Source organism: Carlito syrichta, unplaced genomic scaffold, assembly GCF_000164805.1.
Source record: "Carlito syrichta isolate Samal-C Ts95f unplaced genomic scaffold, Tarsius_syrichta-2.0.1 Scaffold311452, whole genome shotgun sequence".
In the NCBI taxonomy this organism is placed as follows: domain Eukaryota; kingdom Metazoa; phylum Chordata; class Mammalia; order Primates; family Tarsiidae; genus Carlito; species Carlito syrichta.
Window position 1 is genome coordinate 67,276 of NW_007255548.1, and position 25,375 is coordinate 92,650.

At 36.2% G+C, this 25,375-nt stretch overlaps 1 protein-coding gene across 1 annotated transcript in view; it reads right to left on the bottom strand.

The window, feature by feature from the left end:
* Window positions 1-374: 374 nt before the first annotated feature.
* LOC103271211 (glutamate receptor ionotropic, delta-2-like) overlaps window positions 375-25,375 on the bottom strand; it is a gene marked incomplete at its 3' end in the record, with an annotated part of 66,573 nt that continues 41,572 nt past the window's right edge. Inside the window, exon 3 of the mRNA XM_008068657.1 lies at window positions 375-570. Within this exon, the coding sequence (XP_008066848.1) occupies window positions 375-570 (196 nt within the window). The remainder of the gene's footprint in view (window positions 571-25,375) is intronic.

The window sequence follows — 25,375 nt, forward strand, 5'->3', positions numbered from 1 at the left end:
TTAGGCTTCATGTTTGCAAGTCCTTAACCCTTTTCTGAGCAAAAAACCAGAGTGTGTATTTAGTTTTGGAATTCAGTTGGAAATTGATCTCTTAGACACACCAGAGAGGACTTTGAATTCCTCTATAAGCGCAATGAGTCACCTTAAAACCTCCTAAAAATCAACAGAAGGTATAATTCAACTGAAAACTCTATGCCAGAGATAGAAAGAAAGAAAGAAAGAAAGAAAGAAAGAAAGAAAGAAAGAAAGAAAGAAAGAAAGAAAGAAAGAAAGAAAGAAAGAAAGAAAGAAAGAAAGGAACAATTCTCTATTCAGGAATTTCAACACGGGAGGCAAAATGGTAAAGACTATTAATGAAGAACCATAGCCAGTACCTTTTGAATGCCTGCTTGGGATTCCAGAACGTTATTTTCTGATCCATTGCTTCGGTTGATCATCCGCCACATTTGGGAATACATGCTGTCCCTCTCGAAAGGATTCAATCCCTTCATGCGGACATGCTCATATACCGCGGAGTCCAGGACTGTGCCATATGGGATATCTGTTTGCTTGGAAAGGTCCTGGAGAGACCTTGATTATTGGGCGAGAAGAGAGACACAAGAGAGAGTACTAAATATTTCCAAGAAGAAATGTTAAATAAAGGAAGAAAATGACATATGTGAAGATAGATATCAAATTGCTTTTCTTATTTTGTTTCTTAACATTAAGATGTAATGTGTGCTAGGCTCGGTGGCTCAGCTTGTAATCCCAGCACTTTGGGAGGCCAACGCGAGCAGATTTTCTGGGCTTGCAGGTTCGAGACCAGTTCGGGTAGTTTGGAGAAACCTCGTCTCTACCAAAAATACAAAAACTTAGCCGGGCATGGTAGCGCGCGCCTGTGGTTCCAGCTACTTGTAAGGCTGAGGGGAAAGGATCGCCTGAGCCTGGCTGGTCGATGCTGGGGTAGTCGTGAGCGTGCCACTGCACTCCAGCCTGGGCGACAGAGCGAGACTCCAACTCAAAAAACAAAACAACAACAAAAAAGATGTAATGTGTAAAAAACACCCTGCTCTTGGAATGTATGACACTTATACAAATTATGAGAAGACAATATTATTATTGAATGAAAAGTGAAAATTTCCAGTGGTAAAGCAGTACATTTTTTGTGAAACTTCATTGGGGAAAAAGAAAAATTGTTCAATACTATCAAAGTAAAGACAATTTAAATTAGACTGCTGGATAATGATATAATAATTAGTAATTTAAAAAATTCAATATGTTATAAGCATTAGATTTAAGTTCCTTTATGTGGCAAGCTTAAATATTCTTATAAAATAATTATTTTTACATAAGCAATATATTTTAAGGTAAAGTGTATGCTTAAAAATTAGTATCTATAATAGTCATTATTTATTGAATGGCTACTTTATACATGCCAGGCACTAACATACATTATCCTCACAGAAATGTCTCACGTTCAGAATTATTTGATCCATTGTATAGCTGAAGGAACTTAGGTTGAAAGAATAAGTGCCTTGATCAGTGTGGTGCAATCAATAAAGTTAAGGTGAGCCCCAAAGTCTAGAGTGTTTTCACTACAAAATGATAATGATAATTCTCATTTCTATATGTATTTTTTGCTATATTTGCTCTAGGGTGTGTGTGTGTGTGTGTGTGTGTGTGTGTGTGAGAGAGAGAGAGAGAGAGAGAGAGAGAGAGAGAATGAGTTATTTTTATTTGTACTTAAATAAAGTTTAGATTTTCAAATTTCTGGAAAGCAGAACATGATTCCAGCTTTCTCTTTTTCAGAAATAATGCTCCAGGATTTTCAAATTAATCTTTGAGTTACAGATGGTATCTATTTGTCCCATGTTATTCATCTCTACATTGGTAGTTGATTTCCTTACATTTGAGTTTCTGAATTAATCTATATGTTCTAACTTAAGAACCAGTTTACCACTCCACTGAAACTCATTGAATTTGTGTAGGTGCCCAACTCTAATGACTGACATTTAAGAACAAATACTATGTCGCTGGCATACTATTCAAAGTCAGTGCTGGCACAGTTACAACTAACTAACTTCTGGGAATGGGAACAGATGCTTTGAAACACTATACCATATTTTGAACAAGAATGAATGCTCACAGCACTCTGCAACTATGAGCCATGAATCTACTGTAATGTCTATCTCTGATCTTTTGGTCTGGTTTTAGATGGAGTTTGCTAATGATTTCCTGTAGATCCTTACAACCAACACTGGCATTGGGCAAAGGTACTGGGAATACTCTTGTAGTTCACCAGTCTCCATCATGTGCAAAATTGTGTTGCAAACAATACATTATGGCCCACGTTTGTTAGAGCAGTATTTGTGCCAATTTCTAACAGTAACTTTCAGCAAAATTTAATCTGCATTTTATTGAGTTTCGTATTGTTGAAGTATATAATTTACTCCACGGAAACTACCATAATCCTTTTTGCTCTAGACATCTACTACATAAAATGGTGTGTTTAAAAAGTAATACTTGGTGAGAAGAATTTTCTGGAATATTCTACAACTATTGAACTAATTCTACCATTTTAAAACAATAAACTAAAGTGATAGTACATATAAATAATTGAAGGTAAGAATGAAAATGAACTATATATAGCTAGGGTACAACTTAATACCAAAGTGACAGGGCATACCATAATTATCTTGGTAATATTATAACAAAAAGAATTTTGTTTCAAGGGAGAGCTTACTGCTATTTCCAGTAGTAGCAGTAAAGTTGTATTGTAAACTCTAACATTTTAAAACATATTTCCTACTGCTTAGTGGTGGAAACTTTACAGTGGTAACATAGGAAGAAGAAATATGTCTATACAGGTTATAACAACAGTCCTCATTCATTCTGCTTCTATATATGCAGGACTCAAGGCCAGGTAGTTGTACATAGAACCATAGAACCTGCAGGCCTATGGATGGAGAAGGTACATGTTTGGATTCATCAGAAACCCTGACAGTAAAATATTAGCTGTCTGGCAGACCTGGCAATCAGTCTCTATTGTAACTATGAGAAGATTTCAATTAGAAAGAGATGAGATCACAATCTAGGAGGAAGTTGGTTTTTTTAATGCCAACATCTAAATATATTACTGGTTTGCCCAAATAGTCCCACTAGTTAAATACTGTTCAGAACAAAACAAAACAAGTGCTCCTTATTCTTCCATGAAGATTAACATAAAATGTTATACTCTTTAATATAGTCAGGTTTCTGTGACATAGCTTCACCTTAAATGTTAGTTTTACAACCTGAAAATATAGAGTTATAATATAAACAGTTTAGTTGGCAAACCTGTCTGCAACTATATACAAAATTTTTGTACACAATCAATTTTAAAGGAATATTTTAATATATTGCCTACTTGAAATTCTTAACATCACAAAAGAAGGTGGTTTATTTTCAACAACTCCAAGCTTAGAATAGCAGAGCATTTTGTAATTAAGAACAAAGGCATGTTCCCTCTAGTAGTTTCTAATATCAAGTTCAGCTTATAAATTTGTTTTGAGACATGTTTGCAATAAAAATTACAGCTTGTCTGATTCAGCATCATTCCATTATAGTACACCAAGATAGCACTGAAGATGACAAAATTAAAATGACTGAAGCAGAATGAAGTGAACACAGATAGTTTATTACAGAATGAAAAACCCAACATAGAAAGGGAGTGACTATAGTAAGTGGTAATTTTGATATTATAATACCGAAAAGATATTAGAACAAGATCAGCAGAAATGCTGAAGTCTATATTATGAGACCCTAAAAGAAATGTAATATATTTACCCAGTGGTAATCCTCAAAAAATTGTATCTGAAGGTCAAAATCTGAGTGGACATTACTTATACATGCCCAATTATTGTTCTGAAATGCAAAACAATCTTAGAATCATTAATAAGCATCTAATACATATACAATAATTTACCCTGGCAAATATTGACTATTTCTGAAAAGATAATAAGAATTGACAGAATGTGGTGGTTCATGCTTGTGATCCCAGCATTGTGGCCAAGGTGGGAGGATTTTTTGAGCCCAGAAGTTCGAGACTAGACTGAGCAGCAATAGCAAAACCTTGTCTCTACAAAATAATAATAATAATAATAATAACAATAATAATAATAACAACAAAATTAGCCAGGCATGGATTGTCTGAGCCCAGGAGATTGAGGCTGCCACGAGCCATGATCATTGTGATTATGCTGCTGTACTCCAGCCTGGGTGACAGAGTGAGACCTTGACTCAAACAAATAGGCATCTTTCTCAAACACAGAAAAAATGGGAAAAATCTAGAGTACTCCAGAGAAGAGTTAACTGTGACACAGTATTAGTATTAGTTGTACACATACTAATATATTCTATTTCTCTTCCCAAGCACATAAAACTCACATATACGCATATAAAAGGCAGTGAAACCTCTCTCTGAGAATCTATTAAACCTGAGCCCTCCTCTCCCAAACCCACAGCATCACTCATACACACAGAGTAAAAGATGAGTGTCTATTGCTGTAAGTGGTGAATAATAAAAGAAAGAAATGCTTTGCTGCTCTAATCAGCCCTATTTTCTCAATATCTTACTGAGATCATTCTTTTATTCCCCCCACTGGTCTTCTATTAGACTATTATCAGCCTGTGAATACTAAACATTACTGAGAGCTTACAGGCAAGAGGTATTTAGTTACTTGCATGAACGTCACATACGCTGAGAAAGTGTGTAGTTTAGAGCAATTCAGTGGAAATAAATTTTAAGAATTTGGTTGCTCTAGGCTGATTTAAAACTCTCATAAGAAGAACAAACACTTAAAACTCTTTCAAGCATTTAAAACTCATTTGATATGTGGCAGTCTGATACTAAATATATATATATATTTAAAATTTTGAGTCAGAATCTCACCTTGTTGTCCAGTCTGGAATGCAGGGGCATAATTATGACTCTCTGCAGCCTCAACCTCCCAGGCTCAGGTGATCCTTCCTTTTGCCTCCCAAGTATTTGGGACTATAGGCACACACCACCATACTCGGCTAATTTTTTGAATTTTTGTAGGGATGAGGTCTTGCTATGTTGTCTAGACTGGTCTCCAACTCTTGAACTAAAGGAATCCTCCCGCCTTGGTTCCCGAAAGCGCTAGAATTACAGGTGTGAGCCACCAAACCTGGCTGATATTAGGCATATCTGGTAGCATTAGCTTTGACATTAAGTTAGATTTTAAAGTTAAGCAAAAGCTATTATTTGTGAGTTATGTGATGTGATGTATTTCTGTATGCCTAGTTTCATCATCTTCCTCAAAGAGTTATAATGTCTTCCTCAAAGAGTTATAATGAGAAGACATGCCACAAGATCAAGTTATCTATTGTTTTTATGTGAAGATTATTATTTTAATGATTTATCTTTCTATAATGCCCCAATTGATGATTTTTAATTTTTTTGTGGATTTTTTTTTTTCTGGTAGAGTCAGGATGACTCCTTTTAATATTGTCAAAGAAGAATTCATGCATTGGAGTAAGTAAATGATTTCTGACTTCTCTTCCATGTGTGAGATTATATAGATCTTTAATACTAAATGATCATACATTTCTTCATAGAAAAATCTTTGCGACACTTTTTGACTTTATATTAATGAAGTTATGTACATTGAATTACAATTCTGAAACTGTCCACTATTTTTTTAAAAAATTGAATACCTAGTTTTTCTGCCATGAACTTCTACTCATATTTCTGCCTATTTTTCTTTAACAAGAGATAAGATGTTACCTTTATAAAACTTTCCAGTAACTTACAAAACTCTCTATCCCATTTCCACCTTCTTAAGAAAAAAAAATCTAGCCTGGTACCTGGAAAGCTCACCCACAAGTGACAAGAGTAACCTGTCACCTTGGTTCTGAGGAACTGTAAATCTAATCCTATTTTCCATGGAATGGAACAAGTCAACTCGAACTATCACATCAGAAGGGATTTTTCTTTAGGGAGAGAAAAATGGAACGTGGCAGATAGGATAGGTACCAGATCCCCCTTGCTCCAGGCAAGGGGAGTGACAGTGGAGAAATGACACAGAGTGAAATATGCCTAACATCTGCCAACTCAACTTAGATCCCGTTCCCCCCAGTTTTCTCCTCTGGATGCTAATTTCAGCATCTGCCAAAGAATGGATATTGTGGCAGCCATGTAAGAGTTCACCGTGTGCCCCATCCACTGCTGTTCAATGGCTACAGCAGCTGAGGGCTGTCCTGTGAAGTGCAGACACAAAAAATGATCCAAAATTTAATACTTAAAAGAACAACTAATATGCCAGAAGAATAAGAATTAGTGTCGTTCAGATTCAAGAAGCAAGAAAAGTATTGGACAACTGATTGGGGTGATCAGGTGGGACACGCCTGCCCTGGGAGGTACTGCTAAGAGTCGTGCAAGAGCAACTCTTAGTTTCTAAAAGCATGCGTTGTGAAGACACAAAGATTTGTGCGTCAGTCCTTGAACAAATTATTTAACCTTCTCCAAATTGCAATTTCTCTCCCTACTGAACATGGGGAAATAATACTATGATATTAAGATATCTGAAGGTTTGAATTAGATATTGCATGAAAGACACCTTGATTAGTAATGAGCTCTCTATGAGTGCTTAATTACCAGTAGTTACAATTATTAAATGTGTTATTATTAGTAGTATTAATTATTCTATATTATGGTTTCTGGCATTGGCATCTCATTTTCATACCATTAGATTCATTTTCAGTTAATCCCTTTACTTATGGCTCTTTAAAACTCCCCTACCTCATCTAATCTGACATCAAGCTCTGTACTTTTATCTTCTAAATCTTGTATATCTGTCACCACTTTAACTTTTTATTTCTAATGGCCTTGTCATTTCTACCTAGACAATTATTTCTAAACCCTTTCTGTATCTCTGCTCTCACCTAGTGCTAATCCATCCTCCATGCCACAGTTAATTTCTTCTTTCTGATATGCAAATCTGAGCATATCGTTCTTATTTAAATATCACCTGTGTACCCACTGCCCTTAGAAAATAATTTAAACTTCTTTGCCTTCAAGATCCTTCAAAAACTTAGCTTAAATCTTTTTTTGTTTCAATTCTCAGAGAAAACCTTTTGCCTCATTCATATTTGTCATATAGGCCAAACATACCATTTCTTCATTTCTGGCTTTATTACAATGTCTTGGTAGGTGTTTTCTTGCCATAAGATGCTTCCTTGTCTATCTGAAGAAATCCTTCCTTTCAAGATAAAATTTCACTGTCTCTTTAGTGTTCTAACACTTACAATATGTTCACATTTTAGTATTGTGCTATGAAATTTTACTTCTTTGTCTACTTCATTAGAATATACGTTGCTGGCTCCCATGATTTTTAAACCATTCATCTTTGAAACCCAGATCTAGCCTAGGGTCTGAAAAACAGTCAACAATCAGTGAGGTTCATTTGTTTTGACTTGTCTGCTTCACTAAAAAGATATGTTCAGTTTGAAAAGTAAGCATTCCCATGAAGCAAACATTGCGTAAAAATAAGACTTTCACTATATATTATCAGCTGTCTTATAACTGACTAATGATGGTCAGAAGTATTTTGTAGTTAAAAATCAAAAAACTAAACTCTTTTTAAAGCAATCTTTAGAAATTTCCTCTGTAACAAAATCAGCTATGAAAGTTTTATTGCCTCTCCAGTGAATTGGTTACCAAAACATTGTGCCCTGTATTTAAAATAAATACATTCAGAGGTAAGGCAAATAAAAAAAAAAGCCCAAACAAACAGGAATAAAAAAAAAGTATTTGGAAAAGCTGAAGGTATAGTCCATGATTCTGGTAGAAAGAGACCTGTACAAAGTGAAATGTCTGTTTCTAAAAGTTACTTATCTAAGCGGGTCAGAAAGAGATAAAACGGAGTGATTTCTGACTGAAATACTGGAAGCAAACTGAAATGGCGAAGGAGATTGCTCAACCATTTCCATTAATTGACATGATTATAGATACATAAAAGAATTCATGATTGTGCTAGAGAAGAGATGAGCAAGAGAGCAATGAGAAGACAGTCACCTTTGGGAATGTTGAGTATTATTACAGTAAATTAAAATTAAGGAATTTTTTTCTGGTTGAATCTTTAGATGAAGAGGAAGAATGAGAGGAGACTCTGTATACAGTTTAATGGAATAAGTACCATTGGAAGACTCTCGCACCTTCCCATTTGTAGTATAGTCAATGGCCACTTGTCCTTTGAGGAAGCACATTCCTTATCTTTGTAGCTCCACCTCAGAGAAGTTTTCCCTGTCACCTCAGATACAAGTTTGTAAAGTCTGATGAAATATAAGGATACCAAGAGTAAATGGTTGAGTAAAGAGGTCTTCTCAATGTCAGAAGAAAAATTTGGTTTGCAGATGGTTTAGTCCATACTTAAGAGCTTAGTAAGTACTCTTTTTAGTGCCTAAAAGTTGTCCCTATTTAATGAAAACAAGCTCAGGAAAACAGCTTAATGTTCTTTTAGCCCAATAATACTATGTTTCTTATTTTTGAAAGGTTAATGTCAAAGTCACATTTAGGGAAGAAATAAGGTTCTCTCATAGACTATTAGATGGCTCATGGTAGAATGTCATTCAGGGGTAACACAGCCACAACAATCTCTCTTGGAGAGAGAATGTACCAACACTGAAGTTTTTGTGTCTTCCTTCCTTTCATGGTCCCAGAATCTTTTCCTCCTAAAGACAACAGAAGCCCTTTGAGGTGCAGGTTGAAATCTGAGGCCATCAAGGTAGAATGATATCAGGCAGAGCAGAGGGTTGGGACTCCTTTTTAAAAATTTCTTTTCTTTCTTTCTTTTTTTTTTTGAGACGGAGAGAGTTTCTCAAACGAGGCCTCGTAGATGGAGAGGGTATTTTATTAGAGGTGGCTTATGAAGATCAAAGAGATTGAAGACTTACAGAGAGTCAGCAGATAAGCAACTCTACACGAAATACTCCAATAAGGCATAACTGATGCAGCTTTTGTAGTCCTGGAATTCTACCCCTGTGCCTGCTTCTGTCCTGATTCCTTTATCTGTCCCCAAACTCTCCCTAATGTGGTACAACACAACACAATAGATAAAAAAAACATCTTCTGAACCTTCTGCTCTGAACTTTAGAATTTTAATTATAATTTTATTTTTTAGAATTGTTCAAGAAGTCATCAGAATTTCCATAAAAATGTGTGTAGCAATGTTCATGAGACGGACACCTCTCTCTTGCAGAACACTGTCCCTCCATGGTGGATGACCACGTGTGGAGAATACAGCCAGCAGGTGGCACTGAGGTCTTTCCCAATAGACTTGGGAATATTGTCTGCACTGAACCCCCCAAAGTAGTCAGAGGCACCCTTATTAGCCATGTGGTATAGGTAGGATGTTCCCAGGTGACACTGGAAATTTATGTAAAATGGATGGGTGTCATGGACTAGTTAGGGGAACATCTTCCTGTATGCAGACAGATTTGCACTTTCCGTACAAATGTAAGTTGGTTCCAACTTGTGACTATGGTAGGTCATTTTAGAGACCATATAGGAAGATGGAAATGCTCTGTCCTTCTTGCCACTGCTGGACCTAATTAATAAAAATGATTGTGAAATTCCCTCCAAAATGACAATGTTATACAAATGCAAGAGAACAGTCATCTAAAAATCTGATTGACTTGTCTGACTTCTCGACACAAATTATAAGCTAGAAACTAATTTTGCCATATTATGAATCCTGAAGTGTGGCAGACACTGTATTTTTTCCACCAGAAGCCTCATATCCCTTACACTGCTGACAGAGTATCATTTATGACTCTTTTCTCTATTTTAAATTGATGTTGGTTAAATAAATGTTTAATATGCATTAGTTATTAAATAAATCATTAAAGTATACATATATGTATACAATGAGAGGTTACTTTATATATTATATTTAATAGATTCATATGATATAATAAAGCATACATATTATAATATATAAACAAATTAATCCAAATTCTACTACAGAAGTCCCTAGTTTTTTGTAAATTCAATTACCCTACAGTTTTCCTGTGTATAGTACACAGCATACGCAGTTTCTTTTTTACATATTACAAAAAAGATGCAATATTTATTTACCCCAAACACCAGAAACAAATATGAAATTATCCTAAATTTGTATGGCCAGCATTTTGCTATGTCACTATTAAATGACAATTGATTGTAAAATTTATGTTAAGAAGTGTCCTCAAACAATGCAACAGACTTCAACAGTGAAATAGTGGAGCTTTATATTCCTATATCCTTGAAAATTCAGAAAGTACTTCACTAATTCCCATGATTTCCCTGAGGGTGATCAAATTTCTAAATGATGTTAAGAAAAACTCCTCAAATAATCATAACATCAAAGAGCTGCATTACCACAAGCTTCATATAATTTGATTAGGTACCTCAAGATACAGAAGTCAGTCTTCAAAATGGATTTTATGGTTTTTTCTTTATATGATACTTTGATGACTCAGAAAACTAAACACCAGGAAGTCCTTATTTATGCCTAACCCAAACTCTCCTATTTCAAGAGAAAACACTCATTTTGTTCTTAGTGAAATATCAATACCTACACATCACCTCTATTACAATATTGCTCTAGGAAATGAAACACTTCTTTTTTATTTTCATCCTTTGGCCTTCTCCTTTAGTGTTGAATTAAACACTAAATTCCTTTAGTTGTTATCCACAGGATCTATTACTCACTTTGTTTAGACTGTTATTAACTAAGCCATTTTTAAATCTTCTATTACAGTTGTGCTTAATGTATGAACCTTATAAATAGACCACGGTAGTATTTAAAAGACCTGAACAACTTTTGCACTGTTAGGTGACTGTAGCCATTAAAAAAAACAAAACACTGATGCTATATTTCCAATTTATAATTGAGAGATGGTTGATTCTGAAACTATCTTTATCCTCTAATTCTGAACTATTGAAGACACAAACACACACACACAGAGATTGTTTCTTCCATCATTGAGTGAATTATCACATATTTGTCGCTATTAAACTTCATCATACCTCTCATCACCTTGTTTAGTTTGTCAAGGTCCTTATAACTTCTTGTAGTGTAGTTCTAGTCAATAATTACCCCTACTCAGTATAGAGTAATCTGCATATTTAATAAGCTTACTCCCTATTCCATACTTCAAATGAACACTGAAAATGTTAATTAGAAGCAGGGCCAATGCTGACTTATGGAAAAACTTTATTCAATATACCCTCCAAGGCTGACATTGAACCATTGATCACTACCTTGCATATGGGCAACAAGCTGTGATACAATAATACAAAATACAATATGAAACAATGACTCAAAATACAGTGTGAATTCAGATGAGGAATCAATAGTAATTTGTAATTATTTTCCCTATGAGGTGGTTTGAGAAGCTCAAAACATTAATCACATTGTCAAATTTTTCATAATTGAAAAAAAAACTAGAGAGAAAGAAGTTATCAAGAATAACAGTAAGCTAATTTGATAGCCTTTAAAGACTCAAAGAAATATTTTTGACAAAGTAAGTTGGAAGGTCATGGTTTCAGTGAATATTGTAATGATCTGACTAAAAACAGAAATTCTAGCTCTTTATAACACAAAACAGGGAACCATGTTTCTATGGATAACTTAAAATTTTCCAAATGCAAAAGATATATTCCCAATGCAATACATCTGTGGACGTCCCAAAACAAAATAAAAGAAAACAAAAAACAAAAACCAACTTTTTTTTTTCCTTAGAATAATTCAGAGAAATTATCCTCTGATCCCAATTAGCTGATAATTTCTTTATAAGGAACTGCAGCTAAAGTTGATATTAAATGCATATCCTCATGCCTGAGACCCAGGTCTTATGAACAGCCACTCTGAGATTATATATGCCCAAACTGTTCTGCACATGTGCCCCCCACCCCTAATTCAACAGCAAACCTTGAGAATTCTGTAGCATCCCTCTCAGAAAATCACAGTCTTCATCTAATAAAAAGCAGCCCAGCCAGTCAGCTGCAGACCTTGCATCTCACCTTCTCTATCAGTTACGATTAGCTGGAACATTTGGCTCTTTTCCAACCTCATCCATCCTTAGCTTCAAGACTTGAGAAATGGAAGATGTCATAGGTGTGTGTGTGTGTGTGTGTGTGTGTGTGTGTGTGTGTGTGTGTGTGTAGAAGCGCAGGAGAAAACCATTAAAAATAAATTGAATATCTTTAAATGGCAGGAGCTATAGAGGAACTAAGAGGATCACAGAACAAATGGGGTCAAACAGGTACTTAGGAAAGGGTAGAGGTTGTACACCAAGATTGCTGCCATGATGGAGAGACTAGGAAAGAAGTGGGGGACTAGATACACAGATATAGAAAAAGGAGACAAGATGATATGACAAAACAAGCTTCCTTTTAGGTCTGCCTTCCAACCTAAGATTTCTTTTATTAAGGTATTTATGTGAACATATTTATATCAGTTATCTTAGGCCTTGTTTAAAAAATAACCTCATTTGAGTAATTGATACAAATTTTTTGTAGTTGAAGAGACACTGAAAATAGTCATTCAAACCGTGAAACAAATATTTATGCAGTGAGGGAAGAAATGAATTACTTTTTTAAGAGATGGAAAACAAGCACAAAGCGAGTTTAAAACTTAATTTTTAGTAGTAGAAAGGAGACATGAAACTTTGAATCTAGGTCTTCAGACTTCTTCAAGTGTTCTACTGCCAAACAACCCTGCCTACCAACTCCAGTCTTGCTGAATTTCATTACTACTCTTAGCATATTAATGTCACAAAAGCATGCTTCATACTCCAACTATTTCCTCTAAAGTGAATAAACAGTGTACTCTCAAGTGTAGGGTTTTTACCATATCTACAAACTTGTGGTAGATATTTATTCAGCAGACTTTAGGTAAGAAAGGAAAAAGATAGGAAATAAGAGACAAAAATTTATATTCTTGAGTATAGTAAGTACTTTGTGGGTATCTAGGCTTAAAGGAATAAGAACCGGAAGAAAGAAAAAGAGAGGAGAGAGAGTGAGACAGAGAGAGAGAGAGAGAGAGAGAGAGAGAGAGAGAGAGAGAGAAAAGGATTTGACTTGTCTAGAATGATTCAGATTGTCCAGAAGAAAGAGATCATCTTAAGGAGTTGTGGAAGATTATTAGATTGGCAAAGTTTTTGTCTTGGTGAGCTAAGTGTAAACAGAGTCTATGGAAATGCTAATGCCTTATTCCTGGGAATCACAAATAAAGTGGAAAACAACTTTTAATTAAATGCTTACTGAAGTTTTGAAAGACCAGCATACATCCGAGAGTTTTTACTTTTTTCAAAAAGAAAGGTAAAACCCTGTCTATGACAGCTAGATGGTTATACGTTTGGAAAATATCCATCATTGTGGTACTCAAATGCCAAGACAAGCAAGCCATTTCAACACTGAGCAATACAGAGTAAGGAGATGAATGTCTTCCTCTCCAGCAGTGCTTTTGTTCCAGAGCTAAGCTTATATAGTTCTATACTAAAATGAAACATAAAAGGAGAATGAATCAGGCCTAGATTGCTTAAGCTACCTTGATTTTGGTTGTTCCTAATAAAATGCCCAATCCCCTGATGAAAGGTATGAAATAGGCTTCTTCTGGATGACTGAAGAGAGACTATGTGACACTCAGGAAATCCAGAGGGCCATGCGTTTTGGGTTTTTCTCTCTTACGTAGGAATAGTTAGACAAAGAAATGACCTTCTTTCTAATTTTTTTTTTTTTGTTGTTGTTGTTGTTGTTGGTGAGGTATGTATACAAGTCACAGAAGTCCATAGTCTCAGGTCAGATTCTAAAAAAATACTTTTCTGATTTATTCATTGAATGAATAACTATGTACTAAATAAGGTACTATGTAAGGCACCGTGCAGTTACAAAGGTAATAAAATGACCCTAAAGAACATGTACTTTAATTAGGAAGGTAAAACAAGTATAAAAATATTCCAATACAAGGCTAGAGGTAGTTCAACTGGTGAGATAGATGTGGAGCAGCTTAAAAAAGGGAGACACTAAATCTTGTATGAATATGTGACAAGGCTACATACAGAAAAGTGGTGTTTGACTTGGGTATCAGGAAGGAGATAAATAAAGACGAGTTAGAAGAGAAAGCGTGCCTGACAAACAGATATTCTGACTCAGAGTTAGAGCCAGTTACTCTCAGTAGCAGCTTAATCTTAGTTCTGGTGAGTCAAGCTACGGTGAGAGGTGAGTCAAGCTAAGGTGAGAGAAATGAGTGAATAGCTCCCACAAGTCCTTACTGATGCTTCAATTCAGATAAGGTTTGCAAACACCAGGCTTGTTTGCTTGTTAGCTTTGGTGTTTGTTTTTGTTTTTATCTTTGAGGAAATTAGAGGGTTAAGTGGCAAGCAGGAAGACTCAGAAAAACAGAGCATAGGGGAGAGCAGGGGCAGTTGTGTCAGAAACAATGGCAGCATTAGCAGGGAACTTTGGAGTTTAGGTGAATCTGGTGAAAGAAATATTTTAGTGAATGGAATTGTGGACAGGGCAATACAAAGAATAGTTATTGCCACCATCCAAAATGGGGACAGAAGGAACAGTCCAAGGAATGTGCACGAGCTCCTGGGGAGCAAGTTGAAAAATGGAAACAAATGTTAGGTAGTGAGTGTCCAGGAACTGTGCTGTTATTTATGTCTTTTTTTTTTTCCATTTAATTTTGATGCTGAACCTATGTAATTGAACTTATCTCCTTTCTACTCTTAGGAAAAATAAGGCTTAAAATGATTATGGAATCCTGACAAGGTTATTTAGCTAATAAGAGGCAAATGACTCAAATGCAGATTTATTTGAATCCAAAGTGTCTCATTTCTGTTTCTAGGGGATCACATAGTTTATATATTTGAAATTGACTTAGCTAAAATTAATGCCACCATTAGTTTTTTTTTCCATAAAGCTCTTTTTTTTTTTTTTAAAGAAACATATAATAGCCTTCATGGATGTCATTTATTCATCTGTTTATTTCACAATAGTGTATTTGTAACTGGCAAATGATATGGTCCCCTGGTAAAAGTTCTAGTGCTAGATTGCCTGGGTTTACTACCCTAGCTTTTAGTTTCATCATCTATAAAATGGAGATGAAAATAGCACATCTCTCCTGGGCTATTATGAGAATGAAATTAGAAAATCTATGCAAAGCATTTAGAAAACTATCTGTCACATAGCAAGTACTTAATAAATGTCAGCTCATCTTATTCATATGATGTGACAGGGACTTTGAGAGGGCACTAGGGGTTCAAAGATAAACACAGTAAGTTCCCCACTTACAAATGAGTTCCATTCAGAGAGTGCATTTGTAAGTCCAATGTGTTTGTAAGACCAACAGAGTTAGCCTAGTTACCCAACTAGCACAATTGTCTATACAGTACTGTACAGGCTGCATCACTGCTGCTTTTACACTTGCTTCTGGACATCCTAGGTTTGTAATAAAGATACTGTACTATTGTACTTTATGCAGTACTATATAGTAAAGTACATAAAATCATGCACGTGACACTTGTAGAGGATGCATGCATGTGACAACGTACACCAGATACATGAACTAACTTTTGTGATTGAACATGTGAGCACACATTCACATCTTTGAAAGTTTGCAACTTGAAGGTTTGCATGTAGGGGACTTATCTGTATAACATAGTTCTTATCTTTGAAGAATTTACAATCTCAAGACAAGATCCATGTAATTATGCCTGGGAAAATGGAAAATACCAGAAGAGTAGAAGGGGGCTCTGAGTCATTTCAGGGAGAAGTAAGAGCAGGTAAAGTTCCACAGAAACATGAAATGTCCCATAAGAGTCTGGCTTGACTGAAGCATGAAAAAGCATAAGAAGGAGTTAATTGGTCCTGGGAGACAGAAACAAAACTGGACTGGAAGGGCTCAATATGCTCCATTAATGGAGTTGGACTTTATCTTGATGAGAGGAAGTAAAATGGAGTTTTCCAAGCCAATTTTGAGGATGGAAGAAGGTTACAGTCTGGACTCTACACTTTGGAGGACAAACTGCAATGGGAAGAGAATAGATAGAAGGGAGCCATAGCTAAGGTAAGAGAAAAGAAAACAAGATGTGAAACAGCAGGCAGGGAAAGTCAAGGTCTTTTATTGACTCAGATCAAAAAAAAGGAAGGAAAGCAAGCTAGAAATAAAAAGATGAAAAAGAAATAGAAGAGTATAGTTAGCCTCTACCCTATTTTAAAAACAGTTTGTTAATCAAATGATGTAATCCACTAAACAGGCTAATGAAGAAAAATCACCTGAGTACATCAATTGATGAAGACCACCAGCAACAAAAACATTTGACAAAATTCAACAACTATTCTTGGGTGCAGTGGGCAGGGCCTTGGCTCAGTGTATCTCAATGACCTAGGCCCAGATGTGAAGCCTCAAGTGGAGGAAAGGATTTAGGATTAAAAGTTTTCTGTAGTCAACCATCAGAAATTGAAGACAGATACTTCTGATTTTCCATCTTGTAGCTTCCCATCCTCTACCTTATTCGACTTTCAAAACTACAAGAGAGCAAAGCTTCCCACCCACAGTTCTGTTTCAAAATAGAACAAATCCAGAGCCCAAATCAGAAAAGAATAGAAGGCTGAGCAAACATCAGAAGGGAAAGCCTCTTCCACTAACACTGAATAACAGAACTAAAGAGAAAAACAAGAGGTCTGACACAAATGAGGAAAAACTAAAGGAAGACCACAGGTAATTTCAAGTGTAACAAAGATAAAACTCCTGAAAAATAAGACCTTGGAGCCCACACAATGGAAGTCACCAACTACTGGCCCAGAATACAACAAGGATTAGGGAATGGATGGAAAGAGTGAATAAGACTCAAGAAAGATAAGATGCAACACTGAAGAACTTGTAACAGAGATTTTAGCAATAAAAAATTTCATCCAGGAAATAAATAACAAGATGACAAGTATGGAAAGCAGAATTAATGTAGCTGAAGAAAGAACCTCAGAACTTGAAGACCAGAACATGGAATTAACCCAACCTGTAAAAAACATAGAAAGAAGACTCAGAAAAAAGAACAACGCCTACAAGAGATGTCTGATTATAGCAAGAGGTCAACCTATGCCTGATTGGTATCCCAGAAGAAGAAAAAGAAGTGGAAAACAACTTGGAGCAAGTGTTCCAGGAGGTAATCCAAGAACACTTTCCCCACCTCACCAGAGATGTGACCAGTCAAACATAAGAGATACAGAGAACCCCCACAAGACATCAAATGAGAAGACCAACCCCAAGACTCATAGTAATTTGCCTACACAAAGTAGACACAAAAGAAAAAGTCAGAAAGGCAGCAAGAAAGAAAGGCCAGACTAGCTACCAGGGAAAACGAATCAGAATAGCAGTAGACCTATCAGCAGAAACACTACAATCAAAAAGGTACTGGAGTCCAATAAACAAAGTCCTCAAAGATAAACAATTTCAACCAAGAATTTCTTGCTGAGCCATCTCAGTTTCATCACTGATGAAGAATTAAAATCCTTCCCAGATATCCAATCCCTAATAGATTATGCAGTTTCAAGACCAGTTCTATAGGAGATACTTAAAAAGGTATTAAGCACAGAAGGAAGAAAAAAAGAATGACTACACACTTTGCAAGAGAACAGCAGAGCACAGAATCAACAGAGAATACACTGCAACAAGAAACTTGAAAACACACATACATACATCAACACCAAAGCCAAAAGAAAACAAGCAAACAAAGAAAAAAACTTTATTAGAACCCCATGACAGGGATAAACAATCACATTTCAATAATCAGCCTGAATGTGAATGGACTAAATGCTCCACTGAAAAGACACAGAGTGGAAAAATGGATAAGAAACCATGACTCAATTATTTGCTGCATCTGGGAAACTCATCTTACCAAAAGGGATGCACACAGACTCAAAGTAAAAGCATGAAAAATGAGTTTCCAGGCAAATGAATCACAAAAGAAGGCAGGAGTAGCAATCTTAATATCAGACAAAACAACCTTTAAGCTATTAAAAACTAAAAAGAGATACAAAAGGAAACTACATAATAATAAAAGGTTCAATCCATCAATAAGAAATATTCATCCTGAACATATATTCACCCAACACAGGAGTACCAGCATTTATAAAGCAATTACTAAGTAAACTAAAAAAAGATACTGTCTCTAACACTATTATAGCAGGGGACTTGAATACCCCACTTACAGCCCTAGCTAGATCATCAAGGCAAAAAACAACAAGGAGATCAAGAACCTAAACTTGACACTCGACCAAATGGACTTAATAGACATCTACAGATTATTCCACTCAACAACCAAAGAGGATACATTCTACTCATCACCACATGGAACATACTCCAAGATCAATCACATTCTTGGCCATAAGTCAAGCATAAACAAATTCCATAAGGTTGAAATCTTGCCATGCACATTCTCAGACCACAACCACAGTGGAATGAAAATAAATATCAACACCAACACAATTTCCCCAAGGCCACAAAGACATGGACACTAAACAGCACGATGCTGAGCAACTACTGGGTCAACACTGAAATCAAAGCAGAAATTGAAAGATTCCTGGAAATGAATGAAAATGGAGAAACATCTTACCAAAACCTCTGGGATGCCATGAAAACAGTTTTCAGAAGGGAATTTATATCTCTGCGAGCATGTATCAAGAAAATGGAAACATCACAAGTTGAAAACCTAACAAATCACATAAGAGACCTGGAAAGAGAAGACCACCAAAACCTCAACTTTGTAGAAGAATCCAAATCATCAAAATAAGAGCCCAAATACAGGACATAGATAACAAAAATATCATAGAAAACATCAACAAAAATATCATAGAAAACATCAACAAAACAAAAAGCTGTTTCTTAGAAAGAATTAACAAGATTGATGGACCCCCCTAGTCAGAATGACCAAGAAAAAGAGAGAAAAAGTCCAAATAAACACAATCAGAAAGACAAAAGATCAAATCACAACTGACCCTGAAGAAATACAAAAGTTTATCAGAGATTACGATGTACATCCATATGGAAACAAACTTGATAACTTAAATGTAATGGAGGATTTTCTGATATCGCACAATCTCCCCATGTTCAAACAAAAAAACACGAGACACCTAAATAGACCAATAACAACCCAGGAAATTGACTGTAGCATAAGAAACCTACCTACAAAAAAAAAAAAAAAAGCCCTGGACTGGATGGCTTTCCAGCAGAATTCTACAAAATGTACAAGGAGGAGCTGATACCAATCCTGTTGAAAGTATTCCAGGCAATTGAGAAGGATGGAATTCTCCCCAAATCATTTTACGAAGCTAACATCACACGGATACCCAAACTGGGTAAAGATCCACCAAAAAATAGAACTACCAGCCAATATCCCTTATGAATATAGTTGTAAAAATCTTTGGAGAGATTCTAGCAAATCGGATTCAAAACACATCTCAAAAATCATTCACCATGACCAAGTAGGCTTCATCCCCAGGATGTAGGGCTGGTTCAATATTCACAAGACCATAAATGTAATCAAATACATCAACAGATGTAAAAACAAGAACCACATGATGATCTCATTAGATGTAGAAAAACCTTTTGATAAAATCCAGGATCCCTTCTTGATAAAAACCCTCAAACCTCTAGGTATAGAAGGAACATATCTCAAAATAGTAAGTGCCATCTTCGATAGACCCACAGCTAACATATTGCTAAATGGACAGAAACTGGAAACTTTTCTCCTGAAAACTGGAACAAGACAAGGCTGCCCATTCTCACCCCTCTTGTTCCACATTGTGTTGGAAGGTCTAGCTAGGGCAATTAGACAAGAGAAGGAAGTCAAGGGTATCCAAATGGAAAAGAGGAAATCAAGTTATCTCTCTTTGCTGATGATATGATCCTCTACCTAGAAAATCCAAGAGAATCTGTAAAAAGCCTGTTTGTACTAATAAAGGACTTTAGCAAAGTCTCAGGGTACAAAATACATGTGCAAAAGACAGTTGCATTCCTATGCACCAACAACAAGCAGGAAGAGACCCCAATAAAAAGCACAATCCCATTCACAATAGACACACACACACACACACACACACACACACACACACACACACACACAAAACAACAAAAAAGAAATACTTCAGCATCTTACTAACCAGAGAAGTGAAAGACCTTTATAATGAGAACTACAAAATACTGCTCAAAGAAATCCAAGAAGACACAAACAAATGGAAAAATATTCAATGCTCATGGATAGGAAGATTCAACATTGTTAAAATGTCCATCCTGCCAAAGGCAATCCACAGATTCAATGCAATACCCATTAAATTACCAACATCATTTTTCTCAGAACTGGGGATGACAATATAGAAATTCATATTTCTATATCCATATTGAATTTCCATATGGAATTAATTTCTCTGAACTGGAAGTGACCATGAATAACCAAAACAATCCGTAGCAAAATAAACAAAGTAGGACACATCACACTTTCAGACTTCAATCTTTAGTATAAGACTATAATAATCAAAACAGCCTGGTATTGGTACAAACACAGGCATATAGACCAATGGAACAAGATAGAGATTCCAGAAGCAAAGCCTCAATTTCTCAATCAACTCATCTTCAACAAAGCTTCCAGTGTGATCAACCACTGGGGAGAAGAGAACCTATTCAGTACATGGTGCTGGAAAACTGGCTGATCACATGCAGAAGATTGAAACAGGACCCCTACCTATCACCATACACAAAAATTAACTCTAAATGAATCAAAGACCCAAATGTAAAGCCTCAAACTATAAGAATCTTAGAAAACACAGGAGACACCCTTATGGAAATTGGAACTGGCAACCAATTCCAATTCAGAACGCTAAGTGCCCATTCCATAAGAAATAAGATAGACACGTGGGCCCTCATCAGACTGAGGACCTTCTGGAAAGCAAAAGAAACCACTAAGAGAGAGCGGGAAGGCAGCTCACAGAATGGGAAAAAATATTTGCCAACTGTATATCTGACAAAGGCCTAACATCTAGGATCTACCAACTGTATATCTGACAAAGGCCTAACATCTAGGATCTACAAGGAACTCAAATGTGCCAAAAGGAAAAAAACAAACAACTCCATCAAAAAGTGGACAAAAGTCATGAACAGACACTTCTCAAAAGAAGATATACCAGCAGTCAACAGACACATGAAAAAGTGTCCAGCCTCACTAATCATCAGAGAAACACAAATCAAACCACACTGAGGTACCACCTAACCCCTGTAATAATGGCCATCATTAATAAAACAAACAACAACAGATGCTGGCGAGGATGCAGAGAAAAAGGAACACTTCTTTACTGCTAGTTGGAATGCAGACTAGTGGAACCTCTTTGGAAGACAGTGTGGCAAATTCTGAAAGAACTAGGACTTGACCTTCCTTATGACCCAGAAATTCCCTATTGGGAATATACCCAGAGGAACTCAAAACATTCTGCAAAAAAGATAGCTGCACATGAATCTTTATTGCAACTTTATTCACAATAGCAAAAACATAGATCCAACCATGCTGCCCGTCAAAGCTGGACTGGATTAAAAAAATGTGGTACACATACACAATGGAATATTATGCAGCCATCAAGAAGGTCAAACATATGAACTTTGCAGCAACTTGGATGAATTTAGAGTCTATCATACTCAGTGATCTATCACAGAAACAAAGAACAGAATACCATATGTTCTCACTCATAAGCGAACCTTGAACAAGTATCATGATACTATAAGAAAGGGATTGGCAGTAGTGGGAAACTGCCAGGGGAGGTGAGGTGGGATTGACAGTTGAGGGAAACTGCTAGGGGAGAGAGGGGCACACCTCATCAACGAGGTTAGCTGCATAATCAACATTTGTATACCTAACCCTGAATTGTACCCCACATCTTTAAAACAATTTTTAAAAAATTCAAATATCTCCTGGAGAAAAAACAAACAAAACAAAATAGCAGGCTACCTTTAGTGGGCTTTGTTTAAGCAACAGCAGGCTTCCTTTGGCAGGCTTTGCTTAAAAAATGGCAGACTTCCTTTAGTAAATATTGAAATCCAATCAGAAACCTAGAAACATGTACTTTGCCTTATTTGAATGAGACTTGCTTAGGTGATGTCTGGGTGGAGCTTGTAACATCTGTGGTACCCACCCAGAGAACCAGGGGAGGGACTTGTGCACTAGGACATAAATATGCCTGTTGTAATCCTCTTGAGTGTGCCTGCTATCAGGCACATGTTCTTGCATGATCATTATTAAAGTTTTACTTCACTGCTTAAAAAAAAATGGAAAAACTAGGAAATGAAGAGAACTTCCTCGACTTGAGAAATAATATCTCCAAATCAAACAAACAAGCCTACTTATAGTGTCATACCTAACAGTGAAAGACTGAATGCTTTCCCAACAAGATTGAGAACAAAGCAAAGATATCTATCCTCACTTCTTTTTCCCCGTTTTTTAAAGATTCAAGGAGTACTTGTGCAGGTTTGTTACATAGGTGCGTATATTGCATGATGGTGAAGTCTGGGCATCTATTAAGCCCACCCCTTCAAGTGTTGAGCATGATAGGTGGTTTATCAATCCTTATTCCCACCTCCCTTAATAGTCTCCAGCATTGGTTATTCCCATTTTTTGTGCTCTTGTGTGCCCAGTGTTTAGCTCCTACTTATGAGTGAGTGTATGTTTTATTCACATTTTTGTTTCTGTGATAATTCATTTAGAATAATGGCCTCTGGCTGCATCCATGCTGCTGCAAATGATACGATTTTATTCTTTTTTTTAATAGCTGTATAGTTTTCCATGGTATGTATGTACCATATTTTCTTTATTCAGTCTACCATTGATGGGCACCTAGCTCAGTTCCTTGATTTTGCTATTGCACTCTCACTACTCTTAATTCAATATAGTACTAGAAGTTCTAGCCAACAAAGAAGAGCCAAAAATAGAAAATAAAAGGTACTCAGATCAGAAGGAAACACAACTGTCCAATTTTTCAAATAGCATAAAGATATACAGAAAATTCCAAAGATTCTACCAGATTCCTGGAACTAAAAAATAAGCTCAGCAAGGTAATAAGAAAAAAATTTATTTCTATACACTAAAAATGAATATGTGAAAACGAAAATTAAAAATTCAATTGCTATGATCTGAATGTTTGTGTCCCCTTCAAAATGCATGTTGAAACTTAATCTCCAGTACAACAGTATTAAGAGGGAGGGTTGTGGCTGAACATGGTGGCTCATTCCTATAATCCCAGCACTTTGTGAGGCAAAGGCAGGAGAATTGCTTGAGTCCAGAAGTTCAAGACCAGTCAAGGCAACACAGTGAGACCCTGTCTCTACAGAAAATGCAAAAATTAGCAGGGTATGATGAAATGTGCCTGTAGTCCCAGCTACTCAGGAGACTGAGGTTGGAGGATTGCTTGAGCTCAGGAGGCTGAGGCTGGGGTGAGCTGGAATCATACCACTGCACTCCAGCCTGGGCAAAGAGTGAAAACTGTCTCAAGAAATATACAATACAGAGGAAGGGCCTTTAGGAGGTGATTAAATATGAGGGCTCGGCTGATATGAATGGGATTAGTCCTTTATAAAACAACTTAAGGAAGTGAGTTTGGCCTCATTTGCCTTTCCATCCCTTCAGCATTCAAGGAACCAACTTGGAAGCAGAAACCCTGGCATTCACCAGACTCTGAACCTGCTGGCACCTTGATCTTGAGCCTTCCAGCGTCTAGAACTGTGATGAAATAAATTTATGCTCTTTATAAATTACTCTGTCTCAAATTTTTTTTTTTTGGTACCAGCACAAACGAATTGAGATGTTAATATCATCTATAATCACTGGGGAAAAAAATAAATACTTAGGAATGAATCTTAGGTATAAAAATACTTAGGTTTAAAACATGTTCAGGAGCCGGGCTCGGTGGCTCAGCCTGTAATCCTGCGCCTTTGGGAGGCTGAGGTGAGTGGATTGCCTGAGCCCGCGGGTTCGAGACCCGCCTGGGCAGTGAGACCTCATCTCTACAATAAATCCAAAAATCAGCCGGGCGTGGTAGCGCATGCCTGTAATTCCAGTTACTTGGAAGGCTGAGGCGGAAGAATCGCCGGAGCCCAGCAGGTCAAGGCTGCGGTGGCCGGGAGCGGCCACTGCACTCCAGTCTGGGCAACAGAGTGAGACTCCAACTCAAAAAACAAAAACAAAAACAAAAACATGTACAGGACGTGTGTAATGAAAATTACAAAATACTGATGAAAATAATGAAAGATCTAAATAAGTGTAAAGTCATACTGTTTATAAATTGGAAGACTCAACATTGTAAAGATATGAATTCTCCCTCAAATTGATAGATAGGTATAACACAGTTCTTGTCAAAATCCTAGCAATATATTTTTGCAGATACAGACAAGATTATTCTAAAATTTAAATGGAAAGGAAAAGGAAGTAAAAGAGTTAAAATAATTCTGAAAAAAAAGTAAGTGGAAAGAGTCAATTCTACTGAATTTCAAGATTGCAGTAGTCAAAACTGTGTTACTCGCAGAGGAACAGACAACATAGGTTATTGGAACAAGATGGGAACCCAGAAATAGACTCATATGGTATGATTGGGTTTTGTTTTTTTTTTTTTTACAAAGATGCAAAAACAATTCAATGAAAGAGGGGCAGATAATATTTTTGGCATTGCTGCTGGAGCCTTTGAGTAGCTACAGGTTAAAAAAATAAACCTCATCCTAAACTTTAAACTTAATATAAAATTAACTCTAAGTGGACTGGAGATTTAAATGTGAAATGTAAAATCATAACACTTTTAGAACAAATAAGAGAAAATCTTCAGGACTTAGGACTTTATGAAGAAATCTAGACAGGACAATAAAAGCACAATTTATAAGAGAAAAAAATTGGACTTTATTAATATTTAAAACTTTGTTCTGTAAGAGACCCTGAAAAGAGAATGAAAAGACAAGATATAGACTAGGAAAAAATATTGTAAAACACATACATGATAAAGGATTTAGATTGGACTATGTAAAGAATTCTTAACAGTAAACAAATAATTCAATTGGAAAATGGGCAAAATTCACTAAAATACCTTTCGTGAAGGAGGATATAAGGATTGCAAATAAGCTCATGAAAAGATATTCAACATTCCTAAAAAATAAGAAAATGCAAATGAAGACCACAGTGGGACAGTACTACACACCTGTCAGAATAGCTAAAAAAAAGGAAAGAAAAATAGTGACAATACCAAATGCTAGCAAAGATGCAGAGAAATTTGATTTCTTGTACAACACAGTACAAGTGGGACTATAAAATGGTGCAACCACTCTGG